At 35.7% G+C, this 21340-nt stretch overlaps 2 protein-coding genes across 8 annotated transcripts in view; one reads left to right on the top strand and one right to left on the bottom strand.

Annotated features, from left to right (window-relative positions):
• Nucleotides 1-369: 369 nt before the first annotated feature.
• Nucleotides 370-1380, bottom strand: LOC131425172 (probable tRNA(His) guanylyltransferase). Its single transcript, XM_058586824.1, has 2 exons — nt 775-1380; nt 370-723 (listed from the first exon to the last, which is right to left on the bottom strand). Exons 1-2 carry the CDS (start codon nt 1378-1380, stop codon nt 394-396), a joined length of 936 nt encoding a protein of 311 aa, XP_058442807.1. The 3' UTR covers nt 370-393.
• Nucleotides 1123-21340, top strand: part of LOC131425171 (actin-related protein 2) — a 29530-nt gene continuing 9312 nt past the window's right edge. Inside the window, exons 1-6 of one of the 7 annotated variants that reach the window (XM_058586820.1) lie at nt 1131-1255; nt 7466-7612; nt 7770-7930; nt 7986-8182; nt 8443-8553; nt 9095-9121. In XM_058586820.1, coding sequence (XP_058442803.1) covers nt 8135-8182; nt 8443-8553; nt 9095-9121 — 186 coding nt within the window. In that variant the 5' untranslated portion in view covers nt 1131-1255; nt 7466-7612; nt 7770-7930; nt 7986-8134. Of the gene's footprint in view, nt 1256-1579; nt 1720-7464; nt 7613-7769; nt 7931-7973; nt 8183-8442; nt 8554-8662; nt 8678-9094; nt 9122-21340 lie in introns of those variants that run through there. The other 6 variants (XM_058586821.1, XM_058586818.1, XM_058586817.1 and 3 more) reach the window with 6 other exon arrangements.

Genomic DNA, 21340 nt, shown 5'->3' with positions numbered 1-21340 from the left:
TTCAAATGTTAATAACAATTTTAATTTGTTTAACATATATTTTTGGAATTTCTTTACAGAATTAACTAAGTTGAATCTTTGGCAATGGTTTGTCAAAATATGGCACTATTACGGTTTCGAACATAAAATTAACACGAATATGTTGCTTACTTTTCTTTGGCCATTTGTGTGAACTTTGCAAGGTTATAATACAAATATAACGTTGACACTAGAGAACAATTTTAATATACAAGGACATTAGAAGTGTGAACTATAAACTAGTACTCTAGTAAAGCTGTTAGGTATTAAACTTTTGAAGTAAACATGCATAAGAATATTGGATTTACAGGATTATATTTGGTATATAAATTAATCTTAATTAAGTTCTAATGTGATGCAAATTTTCAGATTGCTTTATTGTTTAGATTTTCTTTGTTTATATTTTTCCATTTGATATAATACGAGGACATGATTTATTCGATCTCCAATATCGTAGGCGTTGACATTTTGCAATTTTTCATCTAATAATTCTGGATGTCGATTCCAAAAATCTTCTTTTATCATGTCCTCAAAACAAGGCACAATAAGAGTATGTTTATGACTGTCAATGAGATTTATTCTTTTCCTTAAAAGAATAGTACCTTTTCGAAACATTATTGGTTCATTATTGTAGTTGATTTGGAACTTTTGAAATAATATTTCATTCTTATCCTCAGATAGTGTTCCACGTAGTTGTTTTTCTGCCTGCATGTAAAATTAAATATATTATATGTTGATAATATTTTAAAAACTTACCTCTGCATTGCTAAGACCCGAGGCGACTAAATTCCAAAATGTGGTATTATAAAGATTATTAATGTGAACATCAGCCTGTCGCCAACTGACATAATCACGAAGGTTTTTATCAGTTGGATATAGCACAGCACGTGAATCAAACACAGGAGGGTATTTCAATATATTTGTATCCTTGAATATAAAGTGCCAATTGAATAAATATGCCGATGTAAACAAACTTCCCACATAGCTAATCAATTTATCTCTTCTTCTTCCGTAAATAGAAGTACTTCTCCGGAATATAAACGAGTACTCATCACTTTGTCCGTAGGAAAACACGATTTCGTTGAATTGTTGCATCACTGTTACTGCAGCTAAATTCATTAAATTCAATGCTCGTTCATCATTCGGTTTAGTGAAATTGTGAACGTCACAAAATTTGTGGAAACCTTTTCCGTCGACTCTTACCACAATCCAGCAATCCTGCAACAATGTGTCTGAGGTTTCAAAGCTCTTAACATATTCAAAACGACTATTTGCCATGTTTTTTGAGTGAAACGTGTTGTAGTTATATAGAACGTGTTGTAATGATAGAGCAGCATTAGTTAGCGGAACAAAACGGAACATAACTCATATTGCTCGAAGAAAGTTACAATTTGTTTTTATTTTACTGTGTCACTAACGTAACAGGCTAAGGCCAAGGATGGCTCATCTCGTCTGATTATTGTTAGGTTATTTTTTCGATTATTTTATTTTCGAGTGTAATTGCTTTTACAGTGACTCCGATGATAGTTGCGGGGCGTCGCTATACTGATTCCCTTCGGGGTGGTGAAAAATCTTATTTGAACAATACGTAAATTTTCGTCGCACTTGTACGAGTACACATGCTCACGCGTTGAGAGCTTCACCGGAAGTGGATTTATCTGTTTACACACGGCTAAGACGCTAAGACCGTCCATTTCCATGGTACGTCTCATCAACAAATCTCGGTTGATTTTTCAGAAGGCCGTAAGAGCAAATGACAATGTTTACTTTCTCTTTCGATTATTGTGATGTTATTATAAAGATTTTTTTGGGTTTCACAATTCTCTTTAAAAGTCGAATGTTTCGGGTATTGTTTTTTGCAAAGAGTTGAGTGGTGAACGTGGAAACCGCTTGGTAATTAATAGAAGAGAATGTAAACAAAGAGAAACTGTCACTTGCTTTTGAGGCCTTCTGAAAAATCAATCGAGAATTTTCTATAATATGTTCAAAACGACGTATGTAACAATGAGAGATTCTCTTTGTTTATTTTCTCTTTCAATTATTGCGAAACATTCCTGCTTTATTCGGTAATTTCTTCAGTGCAGATTCAAAGATGATAGCTTTAGTTATTATTATCGGTAAATAATTGGAGTGAAGGATTGCTAACAGTACCGTAATAATCGAAAGAGAAAGTAAACAAAGAGAATCTCTCATTGTTACATACGTCGTTTTGAACATTTTATACAGAATTGTTGTATTTGTTGCTTTCAGCGATGCCAGATAGTAGTAGTGTCATTTCAGTAGATTGCCATTTTTCTCGGGAAGCTCTAGGTGCAAAGCATATTTTTAATCGTCAGACAAAACTTGTTCCCGTAAATCTTCGTAGATAAATTCAATTTCCGCAGAAAAAACGAATTTTCGTAAGTTTTGTCTATACGGATACGTTGGTCCGAAAATCTTCGAATCCGTAAACTACGGAGATTTCCGTAGATCTGAAATCGCTGCTTGCTTTTGGCAACTGACTACCAGCGTTGCCATTATTCCAGACTTATCAGCGGCCCTTAGACGAATCATTAAAAATGTCATAACTAAAAAATAATATCATTTTAATGAACGTGTAATGGTGCACTAATGACGAAATTTCTAACAAATTTGAAATACATCATTACTTAGTCATAATTTAAAATGACATTTTTAATGCTCGTGTAAGGGCCGCTATCCGGCAAATACCAATTTTTTCTCGCTTCGCCAGACACTCTAATACCATGTTCACATTAGTGCTGATATCATTTGATATACCGAGATGATATGCATATCATGTCGAAGTGTTCACATATGATCGGAATGATATCGTTTGACAATCAAGTTGTCATATTAAATGTTCTTATTATAGGAGTAAGATCAATAATATTGCTTTTCTCCTACAATTCATTCAATAATTGAAGTTTCCCTTTTATCGGTTTCCGAACGCCAATATTCGTTGATAAAATCAAAATTATAATGATTGTTTATTGTCACTCTCAAAGTGACGTTCATAAATGAGTGCGTTCAATGCCATTATCCGTGTTGCTAGTTGCGATTTTTGACAACTCGACATGATATCGTACAGGATATCCCGGATATATCATGCTAAATGGAGATACGCGTTGACATCAAATTGTATGGGATATCAAGTGATATCGCACATGATATCATTGGATATCAAGTATATCCCTATATCACTTGATATCATCGATAATGTGAACATACTATAATAGTATATGTTCACATTAGCGCTGATATCACTTGATATACACACTTAAAAAATTTCGCAGTATTCGGTATATTTTTACCGAATTTTCAACAGCTGAACGTTCGGTAATTAGTTCGGTAGTTGAATTGATTACCGATCGTTCGGTAATTGCTGAACTGTCAAACAACTACCATACACTGTAAACCAAATGGATCTAACAGATTGTTCGGTAATTTTTGTTTGTTTGTTTTCCTTTGGTTAAAATTCTGGATTTTCGGATTTCAAAAAACAACACATATTAACAAAAACGAATGGAGAAATTGGTTTTATTCAACGAGAAATTTAAGAAGTGTCAGATGTTCCGACTGACCGGAATTATAAGCGCCTTCCAAAATACTGCACAATCCGACGAGTTCAACCAAAATTACCCTTAAACGATTTGTGTTGGCAGCAAGTGGACAAGTGATACAATATTTTTTTCTGCCTATAAGTAAACAAAAAGCTGTTAGTGGCTCTAATGTCATAAAAACTTTTATCACCTGTACCTCAATCCAAGGGTTCATTTCAACATTTTTTTCGTTTGGTTAATAAAAAGACACTCACTGAATATTTTAATAACTGTTAATTTCATGACAATCAGTTTTCACAGAAGTTCGATTATTGGAAGATAACTTTACCAAACGGACAGTAGGATTTTTACCGTATTCGGCGACTATTCAGACGACGACACGACCTGCCACTCGTCTATCTAAACTATATCGCAAATCTAACTACCCCTCAGTAACTGGTAATGTCAAAACAAAATTACCAGGAAAACTAATGAAACTGGCAACAAATGTTGGTCAATTATTGATTTTGAATAACAGTTACCATAACCTTGGTTATTGCACATTGAAGACTTAAGAAATGTAAACAAAACAAACTGCCTCGAGTGGAAGATTTTTATTTCGGGGTAAGTTGCAAGTTCTCCGACATCATCACGTTACATACCAGTGGCTCGATTATTTCTATCCGACAGAGGATTTCGTTAAGGCTGATGTGAATTAGCTTTTTTTTCAAGTAAAAAGTAATGTATTGAAAAGTATTGAACTAATTTACTATATAAGAAATATTGACGGTATCCTACCGCACTGAATGAATGGAAGCTTGAATGAGAAAAAATTGAAAGGTGCAGCAGGCCCACTACCAGGTATTAACTTTACTCTTTAAGAGAATTTTGAATTCGTGACTTTTTTTTAAGAACTGATGAAGTTTCACCACAGTCACATAATCAACTACGGCATGTACATGTTCAACACATCGGTGTTATCGAGAATACAACTGAAACCTACCTGAACGTTTTTGCTGCACTTGAATTACGTATGCCTGTTACTGCCTAAAATCCTACAGGGCACTACGAAATACTTGAGGAATGTAAGTGTTGACCCAAGTGCCAAACTTGGAGCAGGCTGTAGAATACGTTTGAGTGTAACTATCAGTTCTGTTGTGATAATCGAAGATGGTGTAAAGTGATACACCATTGTGGTCGTAATCAAATCACGTTAGTGGCACATAATCGGGTACGACTACAGGGTACTACTGAGAAGTTTATTTAAAGGGAATAGAACATAACCATAAACTGTTATTGAAATCGAATCTTTCTGACTATACATATATGAAGATGATGAACACGAAGCAAAAATGATATGCAAGGATATACTGTACCGGTAAAAAATATATTGTATAAAAAATCTTTCATATGCAGGAACAATACACTATATATACAAAATTCATTTGTTCTTTTCTAAAGTAAAACTAATTCAATTATTCGTCAATTCTTTATATATTTTCAACTTCTGTATTTGTTCCAAATCGTTGAACCCTCAATCCAAACTTGAAGGTGAATCAATTTCTACGTTTAGCCTTTGGCTCATCAGTGCAACAGCAGTTTATGTAAAACTGCTAATGACACCTAACGGTCCAACGTATTGAAGGTATTCCAAATTTATAATTCGGTTTAGCACTGTTGAACCTGGCTTTGATGCGGGATAATTCTGTAATTCGGAAAAAAGAAAAATGTTCAATATGATCGAAAAGGTTACTTTCAAACTACTTATAATGTAATAAGACTTTAAACTCTTCTAGAAACGATAAATCAAATCCTCATCTATCATCATCATCCCTTTCAAATACATGAGACAACATGTTGCGGAGACGCTCACTGTTTCGAATATTTCGCAGAAACTCAGCCAACTTGTGAAATTTATTCAAATTCCTCAGACCTCGCGTGTTGTGAAAGCGTTTAACTTCGTCGTATTTTGTAATATGATTTCCGTCTAGCATTACAAACATGAACATCTGTTTGTAGGGTTGTTGAACGAGGGCCGGACGGTTAAACTCGTAAGTTGAATGAGTTTCTAAATCAATATCTATAGACGACTAATAATACCCAAACACAAAGATCATGCAGTTCGAATCAATAGCGAATAGCCTCACGTGATCCCGAAGACCGATCGTGCTTACCTAATTTGTAATTTGCACTGATGCTTATTATCCTGTCGCGTGGTCCAGGTGTAATTTTTGGTGTCCTGAAACGGTATGCCATAATTAAGCGCCAAAGTACGCCATTAAGACTTTTTAACCTGATTCAGTACATATTCTGCCTTGTTGAAGCGTCTGCCGTGAAGTAATCCAGTAGGATCCAGATTGTTCTCAGCATATTTTTTCATAAAAACATATTTCAATACAATGAACGCTAAAAATAAATTCACTAGTGGATATATCCTGTTCTGCAGATGGGAAAAAAGTTTAAAATCTCAAGGGTTTCGTTTTGGTTTTATTCGACATTATGGTTTATTTATTTATTTTGGGACTCCTTGGTAACTGGTTCGTAGCAACTTAAACAGTATTGCGCAAGAAGATAATTTTTATCATTTTCAAGGGGTCGCTATATTTGTGGTAACTGGCGGTAAATCGCTCACGAACGCTTTTCACTCCGATTTTTCTTCGGAGTGCCTGGTCGTGTCGTCGATTCAGGTGTACCGTATCAATTGTATATCTAATACAGAATTCTGTAATGAAAATTTACGTTGAACTGATCGTTCGGTGAAAATTTGCATAACCATGTACCGAAATATCGGTTATTTCGATAGATTACCGAAAGATCTCGTCAAAAATATTACCGAACAAAGGAATTAAATCTTAGTGTGTACCAAGATGATATACATATCACGTCGAAGTGTTCACATATGAATGAATTGAAATAGTTTGACAAAAAAGTTGTCATCAATAATATTACTTTTCTCTACCATAATTAAATCTATAATTGAAATCTTGCATGTAATGGTCTCCGAACGCCAGTATTCGTTAAAGAATTCGAAATTACAATGATTGTTTATTGTCACTCTCGAAGTGGCATTCATAAATGAGTGCGTTCAATGCCATTATCCGTATTGCTAGTTGCGATTTTCGACAACTCGACATGATATCGTATATGATATCCCGGATATCATGCCAAAATGGTGATACGCGTTGACATCAAATTGTATGGGATATCAAGTGATATCGCACATGATATAATCGGATATCAAGTATATTCGTATATCACTTGATATCAGCGCTAATGTGAACATACTATAAAGCGGCCCTTACCCGATCATTAAAGATGTCATTACTAAAACGTAATGACACTTTTATTGATTGTGTAAGGTCAACGAGTTCAGTAATGACACGAGTAATGATGGAATTCCGGATTTTCCATCATTACCAACATTATTTCTTCTTTTTTTGTGTGGAAGTGCTGAATATCGTCAGTTGTATTAGATGAGAAAATTTGACAACCATGAAGTAAAAATTCTCTTTAGAACTATACGTGAAAAAAAATTCTGAAAATGACAAAGTGTAGATTTAAATTATTAATGTTTTATTAACTTTAACATTTCAATGGCAAATCAATTTTATTTTCAGCTAAACGAAGATGAAGAATATTGCTAATATTTTTTAATTACTGAGGGAAAGTTAATCTGGTTACAAGCCCCGTGCTGGAGTAGTTACAAATACTCATCATTAATAATGAACGTGTAATGCTAAGAAGTAATGATGTACAGTAATGCAGTAATGACGAGCGTTTGAACAGAAGTGTCATTAAGAGCCGCTTAACTAACCAGATATTTTGCCAGATTTTACAAATTTTACCAGATTTTACAAGTTTTACCAGATTTTGTAGTTCTCAGTGCGGTTTTGGTCTCTATACGATAGGTGGTGAGACCTTTCTTTTGCTCACCGACAATGCATCCCGGTCAAAATTGTCTAGTACCATAAATAGAATAAACCTAGATTCTTTAGTGTAATAGTACTGCATTTAAGCAACCCGTAACACCAAAAGCGCCGTCTGGTGTAGAATTGGTACGTAAATGATCCTAAAATGCATGTAAAAAGTTGCCTGCGCATTTAACACATTTAACGCATGACCGACTGCCTCACCGCTGCCAGATATACAACTCAAACGATACAACAGATATCCTCCAGGATTTTTCCACATTGAAATCTTTGACATTTTCAGCGAAGGTGAGAAGATGAAAACGCTCGGCTAGCTTAGAAACAGGCGACTTTGTTTTGTCAAATTGGATTTGACAACCGTCACTGAATCAATTTTGGTAGCCGTCTGGTGGCCATGGCTGCCCAGGTAGCCAAAACGCTATGCGGGTAGTACTCGAACTCTGAGTAAGTTTTTCTAAGCGTGTATGTTTGTCAATCTAAAGATTAGTCATACTTTTAGAATCGCTCTCCTCTGAATTTTACCATTCCAATACAGAAATCTGGCGAAAATTATTAGTTTTAGCTGAAGTTCGTCACAAAAGATAAGAAAAAGTCACCTTTGACGATAAGATCTTCACTAGTCAATTGGGTAACATCTAAATATCTGCAATGGATAGTAAAGGCAGAAATGTTATAGTTTGCGATAATGGAACTGGAGTGAGTATATTGTAATGTTATCTATTGATTCATAGATTTCTTTTTTTCGTTTTTCTCAAGGAATTGATTAACAAATTCATAAATTTATGAAGAATGTTTACCAGATTATTAAAATTATTAAACTCATAAACGTAAACTTTAAGGAAACCGATTATAGCTTGTCTACATATTTCTCGGACCGAACAGTGTTCGAAATTATAATTAGGACCACAATGAGTCGTTTGAAATTACAATAAATGTTTATATGTATATATTTTCAGTTCGTAAAATGTGGTTATGCTGGGAGCAATTTTCCTGCTCATATTTTTCCATCCATGGTTGGTAGACCCATTATCCGAGCGGTTAATAAGATTGGTGACATCGAAGTGAAGGTAAGCTACTTCCAAAAGTTGAAAAATGTTTCACTACGAAGAGCATTTGACGGTTATCCGAAATATTGCTAACGTGGAGGATTTAAACATATTAACTTACTTTTTACAGGATTTACATGTTGATGTAAGTCGTTATGGTACCCCTTTTGTTGTAACGGAATCAAGCAGGAGCAGGTTTTTATTCGCTAGAGTACCTCTAGAGTGTTTCTGTTTTATTCCTCTGTTTGTTTTATGTTGGTTATGTTGAGTTGTTCATAGCAAGATTTATTTTTTGAAAACATCTATTAGATCCATTTAGGTATTTATTATGGATCAAAAATTGAATTATCATGCATAATTCCTTTTTGAAGTAATTGTCATGACCCATAACTCGACTCCTCGGCATATAATAAAAATTAGAAACGTCAAACTTGTTTTTGCATCACCGCTCATCCGTAGTTGAAAGCAAAACTTGAAGCTAATCTTTCCTCGCTTATAATGATTCACATATTCATATTACCTTTGATACCATTATTTGTGTATATCACTAATAAATAACAAGGAGATTGAAGTCACTACTGCATTACCTGTAAGTATCCTCTCGATTGATTGATTCCGAAATTTTATCTCCATGAGAATGTTAGTAGGTCCACACTAACCTGCACATGCCATGATGAATGTTGTATAATTACACCATTTATGTTAATATCTGAATGTATACCTGAGAACTACTTTCTATAATAATAAGTGCTTATCTTGTGTCTATAATCATTATTTAAACTTAACTTTTTTTTTTAAATTTCATTGGTTTGGCTCACTAATTGTTAAATATCGAGACATTTTGTTATTTCTGTATAAAATATTCAAAACGACGAATGTAACAATGAGAGATTCTCTTTGTTTACTTTTTCTTTCGATTATTGCGAAACATTCCTGATTTTTTCGGTAATTTCTTCAGTGCAGATTCAAAGATGATAGCTTTAGTTATTATTATCGGTAAATAATTGGAGTGAAGGATTGCTAAGAGTACCGTAAAAATCGAAAGAGAAAGTAAACAAAGAGAATCTCTCATTGTTACATTCGTCGTTTTGAACATTTCATACAGATTTATTATTTGTCAAAACAATCAATCCTTCGTATTGGTGTAGTCATGATTTGTTGATTGAGAAATTATTACATTACCAGAGGTGACAAAATCGTAACATACTTTTTTGATAGCATTATTATAATGTCATGGACTAGCACGGATTTGCTAACATTCATTCAAGCATTTTTTGTCATTGTTCTGGTGCCATTTTCGTGCACATGAGGATCGTAAAGGAGACTGAAGAAAGACAATCGTACGAAGAGCTCGATGAGCAAAATGATACAGTCGATACTGTCGTTCAAAACATTTTGAATCATTGAAGCACGCGACAGCTCCCGTCTTACTTCTAGTGTGCCTAGACTAATTAGCAATCTGCGACTTCCATAGCTCGGTAGTTGAGAAATATTCCAAGGAAAAAGAGCGAATCGAACGAGTCTACTATGTATCGATTTGATTATATGATTGTCATTGAGGTAGAAAGGCTTCCAAACAACTGAGTAGTATTCCAGAGACGAACATACGAGTTGACAATATAGGTATTTCAAGCAGTAAAAATTTGTAGAATGCTTGGCCATCCTTACCACGATTCCCAGGTAGCCAGAAGCTTTAGCATCATTGTAGCTGGTATGTTGCTTGACTGTCAACTGCTTGTCAAGAAAAAAAAACATCAAGATCATTGATGCATGTCAATCTACTAATCACAAATCCTTTAATATTGTATCTCGTAAACGGTGTGATTGGGCATTTGTCTGGACTCGCGATCATTTGATTCAATTTGCACCAATTGCAAAGATTACCAATTGTCGCGGAGGAAACGACGTATTCTCTGAGCTGCCAATAACATGGTAGATTTTGAAGTTATCTGCGAAAGATAACTGCGGTCCTTCTAGAGAAAAATTAACATGGTTGAAGTACAGCAAGAAGATCAAAGAGCCGAGATGGCTCCCCTGCGGAAGCCCAGATGTCTTCCGAAACATAATTTTCAATTTTAACAAGATGACGATTCCGGAGATATAATGTCATAATTAATTTTGTCGAAGGAAGAGGAAATATTGGTGTAGACGACATCCGTCTGAAACCCGTTTGGCTACTTTGGAACGCTTAGATATAAATCCGTGTGGTAACGTTTAGGCATAGAGCGACTTCAAAATATCTCAAAGTGTACAATTCATTGATCGATCGCATTCAATCGAACTTGATGTACTATTTTTTGGACTTACACGTGTAAAGTTTCGTTTTTTTATATCATTTATTTATACCCGTCTTTAACCTACTAACGGTCGTTCGCCGGGTGTAAAGTTTCCTAATTCTACTTGATTATACAAGATTCTCGCAATATTTACGGCAGTTGCAAAAAAAGAGCTTTGTGCACGTTTCTCCGAGTGTGATCAGAGTTCACCGTAATAAAGGTGCCAGAAATTTTGGAAATTGGTAAGCAACTTTAAGATGTCTTTTCAGAAACCATTCAGCTTAGAAGACTAATATTGACGTTGGTATCAACCACAGCGTCGACTAAAAAAAGCTTCTTAATCTGGCGCACGTGCAACGATGGGGAAAAGGATGGCTTATACTAATGGCAGTTGAAATAAATAAGCTGTCTCAGTTGCAACTTCGAAGCAGCTTTGTTGATGAAGGTGTACTGATTTGCTTGACGTGCGGAGCACCGAATTCCTGTACTGTATCGATGATCCGACATAAGTTTTATTAAAAATTCTATTCCAAAAGTATGTTGTTATTTTGTTGTATTGAAAATCGCATCATTAAACTTTAGTTTTTACTGGCAACGAACTGCTACATCTGATATCGTATAACATAAGCAGTGCACAACTCGTAAATTTTGCCAAGAGACGCCACTGTGGAAATCGTAGCTAAGCTGGAAAAAAATATCATGCAAAAGCCGAGAAGACTATCAGAGTAGAAGCTGAACTTAGTTGAGTAGATTTCTATGTGCTCCCTCTGTTTGTCTGTAAGTTTCTCGCTTTTCTTATGCTAACCTCAGGGTTTTGTTCGGCTTACTTTTTCGAGTTCACTTCATAAGCGGAAATTTCCTGACAATGGTTTTCACATAGCTATTTCCAATTCATTCACATGTGTATTGATTGTTCTATTGAGCTATTGGACGTCTCTCTAACGCACACAAATTCGTCTCTCTGACGCAACCCGGGTTCAACACTACCAAATATGAGCATAAAATAATAAATAAATAAACATAAATAGTCGTAGATCTCTGATCGAACAGCAGCTACAAATAAAAATTCTATGAAAGTTGTTTTTTTTTTGTGGAGGGAGAAGCATGCGATTACTAATGAAGATCGCTATGCACGCCGCACTATGTCGACTTGATCAACCCGACTACGACTTTTTTCTGCTTCGGCTGTGGATGAGCTGCACATGCAGTGGGCATGTGCAGCTCAGGCATAGTCGAAGCAGAAAAAAGTCGAGGTCATGTCGGCCTGGTTGGCCTAATGCGGGGCAACCTTTTGTCAAACAAGCCTACAGTAGTCTACACCACAAACAGAAAACGGCCTTGTTGGCGAGACTCGCAAAGATGTCAAATCATCAATGGTAGGTTGAGTCAAAAGGTGCTTGTTAAGGAATGAGTTAATTCATTAAAAAGCATTCAAACAGAGAAGTTGTGTTTCGTTATTACTGGCTTGTGAGTTAACGGCCGCTACCGAGACAAAGACAACTTTAGCTGCAAATAAAAATTCTGTTAGTGCCAATCGCAAAAGATGCAGTGCAAGCGAAGGCTGATGCACAGCTGATTCTCGGGGTGTTCCCGACTTGAAAGCAGGCAATGTAGGCCATCCCATTCATACGCACAGAGATGAAGAAAAACAGAGGCGCGAACGCATAGAAGTGCTGATGCACAAAGGTGCGGAGACGCAAAAGTGCAAAGGCTCATCAGTGTTGAGTTGCAGAAACATCCATCTAGTACCAGATTTTGTACGGTGTACAGTACTTGCTGCGTTTGATCGAAAGAGACAACATATATCGCGTGGTGCTACACAGCAAGCATCACATTTAATCACCACCAAGAGCTATAGTGCTGTACCTACGGACAGGTACAGGCGTTACACTCCAAGTTCAGTGAAGACCACGACGGCAGGGCAATTGAGTTAGAAGAAAGCAATTCTAGAAGACGGTAGATTGGAAATCGTTGGGGTGAGCTTTACGACGACTGGCAACGCATAACAGGTACAGCCGGAATATACTCTCAGTTCATCGGTTTTCATCACGGCAAAGCAACAGAGACAACAGCAGCAAGGTAGATTTAATTTAATTCAATTTTATTATTTTCACTATAACTGAAGTTTTACTATTCGTAAGTTTTCATTTTGATATTATTAATTTAAAAAAAAACAGTTAATGTTATGATCATCCGAATTCGATTTCGGATACTAGCAAGAGCTTTAATACCCCTAGAGTAAAACATTATCTAGAGGGTACTTCAGGGCCATGGATAGTCTATTTTCGGCGAAAATTAAAACCGTTCAATTTGATGCAAATTACAAAAGATTTGACATTACGGTTTTCAGAAGTCGTAGAAATTTCAAAAGTTAATAGAAATTAAAATCGAGTTGTTAACTATTCGAAACAGGCTGACCAAATTGTAACCTAGACCTTCGTTCTAGAAAATCGAGTTTACATTTCATCGAAAAATGAGGAAATTGACGGTGTTGTCACTGGAGCGAGTTTGACAGTCGATAACTAACTTAAGAATGCTGTTGGAATATTCCTGAACCCCTAAAGACCTTCATATCGGCATTCCTTCCAATAACTAGAACTTTTTTAAAGCAGTTATCAGCTCAATGGCCAATTCTCTCAGGGTTTGTATCATATGATGGACAATTTATCATCCGCCGCAAATGATTCAGTTACTGTCTTGCAGTAGAATTGTCGAAGCATGCCAAAACTTGATTCATTTAAAGTTTTATGGCATAGTCAAAATGTGATGTATTTGCTTTGTGTGAAACATGCCTTATATAAAACATTACTAAAAATTTTAATGTCTCGATAGAAACTCTCCGGTGGTGGAGTGCTATTAAAAATTAAGAAATGCTTTTCCTTTTATAAAATGAACACTCCTTCAACTTCTAATCAGGAATCAGAACTAACTGGCTCAAGTGACACGTTCCCCTAGTTATTTGCAGATTTGTTGCTTGCCGTGGCTTCTCATCATTTTTCTGATGGGTAGAAAAGAATAAAAAGAACATGGACGGAAATCACAAGGTGGGTAAGGTGGGAAAACATCACAAACCATAAAAAACAAATCGTTCTTCATCCTCGAAAGGATTCTGAACGATTTGCAGGTGCCAAAATGCACACTTAATAAAACCTCCAAACCCCGAGAAGATTTAGAGATTTTACAAAAGCATCATTCAGCATTCCCGGAAGAATGAAGAACGATTCGCAATATGTATGAGCAGAAGTAAATTCGGTACCCTATAAGGGATGCCAAACAATCTGCTAAAACCTTTTAAGTTCCATACAGAAAGGATTCATTCATTCCAGGAAAGTCGATGAACCCCTCTGACTATAGCTCCTTACCACATTGGATGAGAAACGATATAATATTTCCTTAATTTTAGCTCCGCATACACAGACACAACAATGTATGGATGTTACGTAGTTGCGTCAATGCGGGACAGTTACATATCAGATGATATGAAGTACCGTAATAGCATTCACACAAATCACACGAATAATACTCAGCACGCTGAATAATAGCCATGTGATAATTGAGTTTGCAGTGTCCATTCCGAGCTCTGACCAGAATCCCACAATGATGCTTGGAAAAATGCAGTACATTTTGACATTTTCAGATTCAAATCTGAAAAAATATTTTTGTCTGAGTACAAGTTTGCAAGCTGCGCCAGTAGCTGGCATGTTTGGATGCAGCTCAAGAACGAATCTTGTGCTTCATCGAACTAGTTGAAAGTGGCAAAGCTGGTACAGGACCAACGGAATCATTCGTTGCACCAGCTCTAGTCAACTCATTAGCCCATTTCACACCACAAGCGAGTGTTGCTAGTAGCATAGTCTATAGGGTTACTGTTCCAAAGCCCTGTGACCTTAAGACGGTATGTACAAGATAATGCTTATTGTTTTAAGAACACAGCGGATTTTACGAATTAAGTTTTTCCTTTTACAGATTTAACACTCCTTCAACTTTTAGTATAGAAGTTGTTGTTTGTCCAATAAACATTAAGGGAAAATACATTTGTATAGCTTCAGTACATACCCTAAGAGCTCAAGTTGGACAACGACAGCTTAATGAAATGGTTGAAGCCCTTCCTGCTCTACGGTTGACTATGCGAGATTTCAATGCACACGGAATCATGCGGGGTTTCATTTACAATGATAACAGATTATATTTAATATGTAATACCTGCGACAATTTCAACATGGCAGTATTTAAATATAAGCAGCATAACATGGATCCCAAAACTTCCTGCACGTCCAAGTGCATTAGATTTATCCCTTGGTTCAACTACAATTCGACTAGATTGCAGCTGGAAAGTATTTTCTGATTTACACGGTAGCGATCATTTATCAACCATTATCCAAATCAGGGGTTCCCAAACTATTTTGGGTGGACTCCTTTACTAAAATTAACTTAGGCCTCAGATTCCCATTAACAAATTCCTTTGAAAATTCAAATTCTTGCTTTTTTAGTATTGATGTAAAACACTTTCCAATTTCTGCGGATGGTCAAATAAACACAACTTTTTTAGCATGAATATTTTAAATAACAACTTATATCAAACAATAGGGGGTCGATTTTTAGACCTCGTCGACCCCTATAGTCAGTTTTCGTTTACGTCGACCCCGCAAAAAGGATATCGACCCTTTTTGCGAACCCCTGATCTAAATTAACAGTAGCAATTGCATTGCTAATTCAGTTAATATTACATATGATTTGACAAAAATATTGATTGGATTAAATACCAAATTAAAATCTCTTCCCAAGTAGCATGTTAAATTGCTGTCCTGTATATTTCTACGGATTGTGCAATTGATCAAGTTAGTTTATATCACTATTCTAGTAACTGTTGTGTTATGGAAAAAGTGCAATTTTTCTGTGTTGTGCAACATACTTTCAAGTTCATCCGTTATTACGAACATTTATTCTCAACGATTGTGCAACTGATACAAAAACTCATGCGTCGATCCCATCAAAAAGACAGTAATAAAATCAGCAAAAAAACAATTGTGAAACTCGTGTAATCTACTACGTAATGTAAACAAGAAATATAATGACGTTTACAAAAACATAACAAACATAATTTCTAATAAATAAGTTTCACATTTGATTTTCAATACAACTGCTCTCAACACAAACATGGATCTTGTAAAATAATCTGCTCATAAAAATGATGATGCTACATATTGTAGAATTAATCTTTTGTATTTTTGTAATCGACAACGAACTGCATTTTTATGGTGAAACATGTATTCATACGCCCGAAATTTTCAAGCGCCTTTAAATTAACGTGTTTTGACGATTGTACACAAATTTCTGTAAAAATAACAGTCTATTATTTTTAATGAGAATCATCGGAATGGTGCTTGAAATACGTGTATTCAAACATTCTTTAAAATTCTCAGATGATTTTGATCAAACTAATGTGTAATGAAACCTGAAAAATCTCGAAATGATTTTTCTGAAATATTTTCCAATATGGCATCGATTGTAACAGTGAGTTGAATAGAAAATGGTTCACCCAACGTAATGACATATATTATCTAAATAACAGGAAACATTAACATGTTAATATTTCGGAAAGAAATTCTCTACGTTTTGTTTTTTATCAGTTTTAATCTTCTAGTTGAATTAAACAGCAATGCAGTCATTTATCTTAGAGGTCCCGACTTTTGTGATACGCACTGTAAGTATTATTTTGGCAAGTACGTGTGCTGGAGTTGCAAAAACAAGTTGCACAAGCGGTAATATATAACTATGGGAGTAACTATGATGAAATTAACTTTTCGTTTAATATCTTTGGAAAGTGATGTCAGGTCTGCTTTTTTTTCGCGAGATGAAATACAAATACAAATTATCTGATTGATTTTTGTTTTCATTGCCTATAAAGCGTTATGCTGTATTCCTGCAACTTTTATGATAATAATCTCATGTCTGCAAGTTTTGCGTTCAATTCAAACATCTTGCACAACTTTTTTGCAAGTTTTGAATTTTATATCAATGTTTTTCTAGAACTGAAGAAAACTGCGCACATTGATCTAAAAATTCATGAGGCAGTCAAAACAATGCGGACTCTGCAGAAATATATTTTTTACAGCAAGGTTATCAATTCGGCTTACCAATTTTTGCCTTGCGGAGAGCATCAATCATTTCACTAATTTTTATTCCACAAGAGATTTATAGCAATTTCGACATATATTGTGCCCGGTACAATTATGATAGCCGTTTGATCAGTTTTTGATAAGTTGCACAATTGTTATAGTTACTCCCGTTTTAGAGCTACTAGTGAAACATTAACAAGTTGGTGATTTACTGCACAATTGTTTTAGATGTACTTAAAGTTGTTCTACAGTGATTTTTTCGGTAGTATTGTGAAACTTAACAATGATAAGTTGCACAACCAATTTTAATATATTTCTAAACATATCTAACATAAATAACATTTCTAAATCGATTGAAAAACATCTTGAAATTTCAATAAGTTACATTTGCTACTTGGGTTGTCTTAAATTCAATAGAAGAGTTCGCCCCTTGAAGCATATGATTTTTGTTCGATTCTGGTGGCCGCAGAACAAGCCCAAACCAAACGATTTCCTGGTCCAATTACTAACGGACAAAAAGTGCTTCTTGGATTTGTTCAACAAGTTTCTTGAGCAAAATATTGTTCTACCTGACTGGAGGCAAGTGAAAGCTGTCGCCATTCAAAAGCCTGACAAACCAGCTTCCAGAAAAACGTCAAGATCCTTGATACACGTCGATTGGCCAATCATGAATTCCTCAATATAGTATTCGATTTTTAAAGGCATTGATCTCGATTATCGGTCATGTGATTCAATTTGCACCAATCCTCAAAGATAATCATTTGTCGCTAAAGAAACGTTGCATCCTCTGAGATGCGAATAGTATGGTAGATCTTGAAGTCATTTGCAAACGATATCCGTGGTCCTTCCAGAAAAAAATTAATATTGTTAAAGTAAAAGAGAAGATCGAAAGGGCCGAGATGGCTCCCCAGCGGAAATCCGGTTGTTGTAAAAAAATCTTCCGAAACACAGTTTTATCTACAAGATGACGATTGCTGAGATATGATTGTATCCATCGAACGACGTTTGTACCAAAACCAAGTCGATCGAATTTTGCTATTGTGATGTCATCGTTAATTTTATCGAAGGTGGATATCGGTGTAGATGACGTCCGTCTGAAAACCATTTCAGTATTACTTTTTCGAAAAACTTGGGGATAGCGATTATACAACTAATGCTGCGGTAGTTGTTTATATCTTTTTTGTCACCCTTCTCGTAGACAAAGCAAAGTCTTGGCATTACATTCCTTTTGTGGAATTTGGCCTTTCTGTTTCAACAGACTTCGCAGCCGATTCTTAGTGTACAGAATCATTGCATGGCTAGTACTATGGATCCAACTGACACTAAGAATCCTTCCAGGTCGGGGCTCGAACATACGACAACTGGCTTGTAAGACCAGCGTCCTATGCATTGAACCGCCAACCCTTCTTGTAGACCGGAAACATAAATGAAGCTTTCCATAAGTTGGGGAATACTCCCGTAGTTAGTGACATACTAAATAAACGGCAAAGAGGGCAATGAAACCGGTTGAACATTTCTTTAAGATAACTGCTGCTATGCCATCTGGGCCTGCAGAGATGGAAGCCTTCATAAAAGCGATTGCCGTTTGTATCGATTCCTCTTCTATGTCGATCGTGTGCAAAGCATAATTGGAAGCAGGAACATGAATCGCCGCGCGTTCTATTTCTTGCGGAGATAGACAATAGCAAGAGAAAACACTTGCGGACCTATTCGAGAACAGCTGGCAAATTTCCTGAGTAGACTAGCCAATACGATCTCCAAATTCCATTTGCGATGGCAAACCAAATTCTTTTCTTTGCTCATTAACATGCTTCCAGAAAGCTCTCGGGTTAGACTTCATTCTACGTTGTACATTATTTAAATAACTTGCATGGTAATGCTTCGTTTTTTTGTATATCTGATTTATATTCACCAAACGATTTCGCAGAACATACTCTCTTTGTTTGGAGTATTGTTTCAAAGCGGCTGTTTTGGTACCAGCAAAAAACTTTGAACACACCTTCAGAACTAATTGGCTCAAGTGGCACGTTCATATGATGATGATAATGATCGCGCAGATGGTAACTTACAAATACCTCGGAGTGTGGCTGGATTCCAAAGCATGTGGGGTGGACACATTATCTAATAACGAAATGCCAACAAAGAGTAAATTTTCTTTGAACAATAATAGGATCTTGATGAGGTGCTCATCTCGAAGATCTAATAAAATTGTATCATTCCGCTTATTTCGTTCCGCTGCATTCTCATATGTATTTACCCTCAAAATGAAAATAGTATTATTTTTGATCGGAAATGGTTTTATTGTTTTTCAAAATATTTCCCTGGATGATCAATACACTTTTGAATACGTTTGAACCTATTTTCATAACATTTTGATGAAACACAAAATTCAAGATTTTTTTTATTTGTATTAAACTTTTTTCACAGAACGATTTCCTCAAAATAAGTCAAATTCAACGATTTCTTTAAAACTGATCAAAATGAATTCAGAGTTATATTTTTGGCTGAAATAACATTTGTCTGAATGTTTTGAAATGATAAAAAACCATGAACGAATAACACCCAAATAGAAGACAGGAGAGAGTACAATAGTTTGTGCGGCACTACACCAGTGCAGCGATGAACCAAATATGACATTTCTGTATGCTGTCCTTTATTAATTTTTTTTCAAGGAAAGAAATCTTTAACCGTTGGTGCTGAGGTACTAATTGTTGGTGCAATGGTTAATCCAATATTCAAAATTTCATTTAACCTTGCACTACAACGATCCTATGTTTGATTGTTGCGACCCTAAACCCTGTTACGAAACGCTTTCAGCTTAGAGCGAAATCAGTCTTCAGTTCAGCAACGCCATCGCACGGCATCACGTTCAACATATCATGTCAATTCTATGGCTGCGCAGAACTGCTATTTTGGCGCGCACGAAATTGACATTTCTCTCCCTACTACGAGAGTCGATGCGGACTCGCCTGAGGTCGCCATGCTCGCAAAAAAGGATGTTGCCAATGATTTGTTCGGGAAATGTGATAACTGGATATCTTGTTAATATTATGTCTTTGCTGTTCCTTAAACAGAGCCAGAATCAGTACTAAACCGACTTATACTCTGTGAGGTTCGTTAATGCCGTTGAGATGTTTACTGTGTACACCAGCAATATACTTTGTGCACCATTCGTCTCGCACGAGAGGCAATTATTTTCATCGAAATTCTAATGATTCTTCGCATTCAAGAAAAGTATGTCGTGTGCGAAATGATCTTGATCCGCACCTCTCAACACCAGTTTGTTGTTTTTCTCAGAGCATCCAAAATTCTTGAAGCATTATTTTCGACAGTATATTTTGCATAGATAAACAAAAGTTAACAGTGTCAATAGTTGATAGTGTCAATAGTTGATAGTGTCAATAGTCCTATACCAACCGTTCGAACAATTCCATAGGGCTATTCCCTGTAGTTGTTCAACACATGTTTTTTCTGTAACTAACATTGATTGTCATTTTTGTCACATACACAAAAACACACACACTTGGAGGTATCACGTTGATGGAAATCGTTCGTCGAAATCGGGATGCAGACCATAATTCATTAGAATAATCGTAATCGTAATTGTTTAATGGTGTTTTTTTGATTTTTTATTTCGAGCAGAGAAAAGCCAGCTGGAGTGTAAAACTATATAACTCCAGCAGACATAAAACCTCCTCTTCTTTTGTACCAAGAGATAGTTAACATCCAACTAATACTTGTATAACTGATACTAAGTAAAGTTATCAAAGTCGATATTATAACTGACAAACTACCATTGAATCTAAAATTAATATGAAACAATCGAATGAATGTCTAAATTAATTAATTGTAAGAGTTCGGGACAATCGATACGTGATTGTAACAAATATTCTTCCTTTGCGTAGTATATCTTCTACCTGATCGATGTATTGATGTATGATATTATTCTGATCAACGCACTTATAGTATCACTACAAGAAATTTGTTTAATTCACGCGTGTCCAATCGATGAAATTTTAATTGCTGGGAACAGTGTTGGTGATTGCCGATAATTTGACCGAAGCTGCTCGATATGTTTCTATATTGTATACAACATTTTCAATCCGGTAGAAGATGCTACAAAAACTCGTGTCTCTCAACGCATGAACCGTGAGAGAGTTTTTCTACATAGGTAAAAGATCGGAAATTTTAAAATTTCCGAGTTAAATTGCATTACACAGTGGTCCGGATCCACAATTTAGGGGGACAAAAACACCTTAACTTTATATAACCTTATACTTTAGAGCTATGATGTTTTCAAAACAAATGATCAGTGAAGATAAGCCATATGTCGATGTACATGGTATTGGGGTGGCTCTTATTATTAAGGTGACCCAGAACTTATTTTCCGGATGTATTGAGATAGAGGACTGC

The sequence above is a fragment of the Malaya genurostris genome, chromosome 1, assembly GCF_030247185.1.
Source record: "Malaya genurostris strain Urasoe2022 chromosome 1, Malgen_1.1, whole genome shotgun sequence".
Taxonomy (NCBI): domain Eukaryota; kingdom Metazoa; phylum Arthropoda; class Insecta; order Diptera; family Culicidae; genus Malaya; species Malaya genurostris.
The sequence above is the reverse complement of the archived record's forward strand: the minus strand, read 5'-3'. Positions and strand labels throughout refer to the sequence as shown.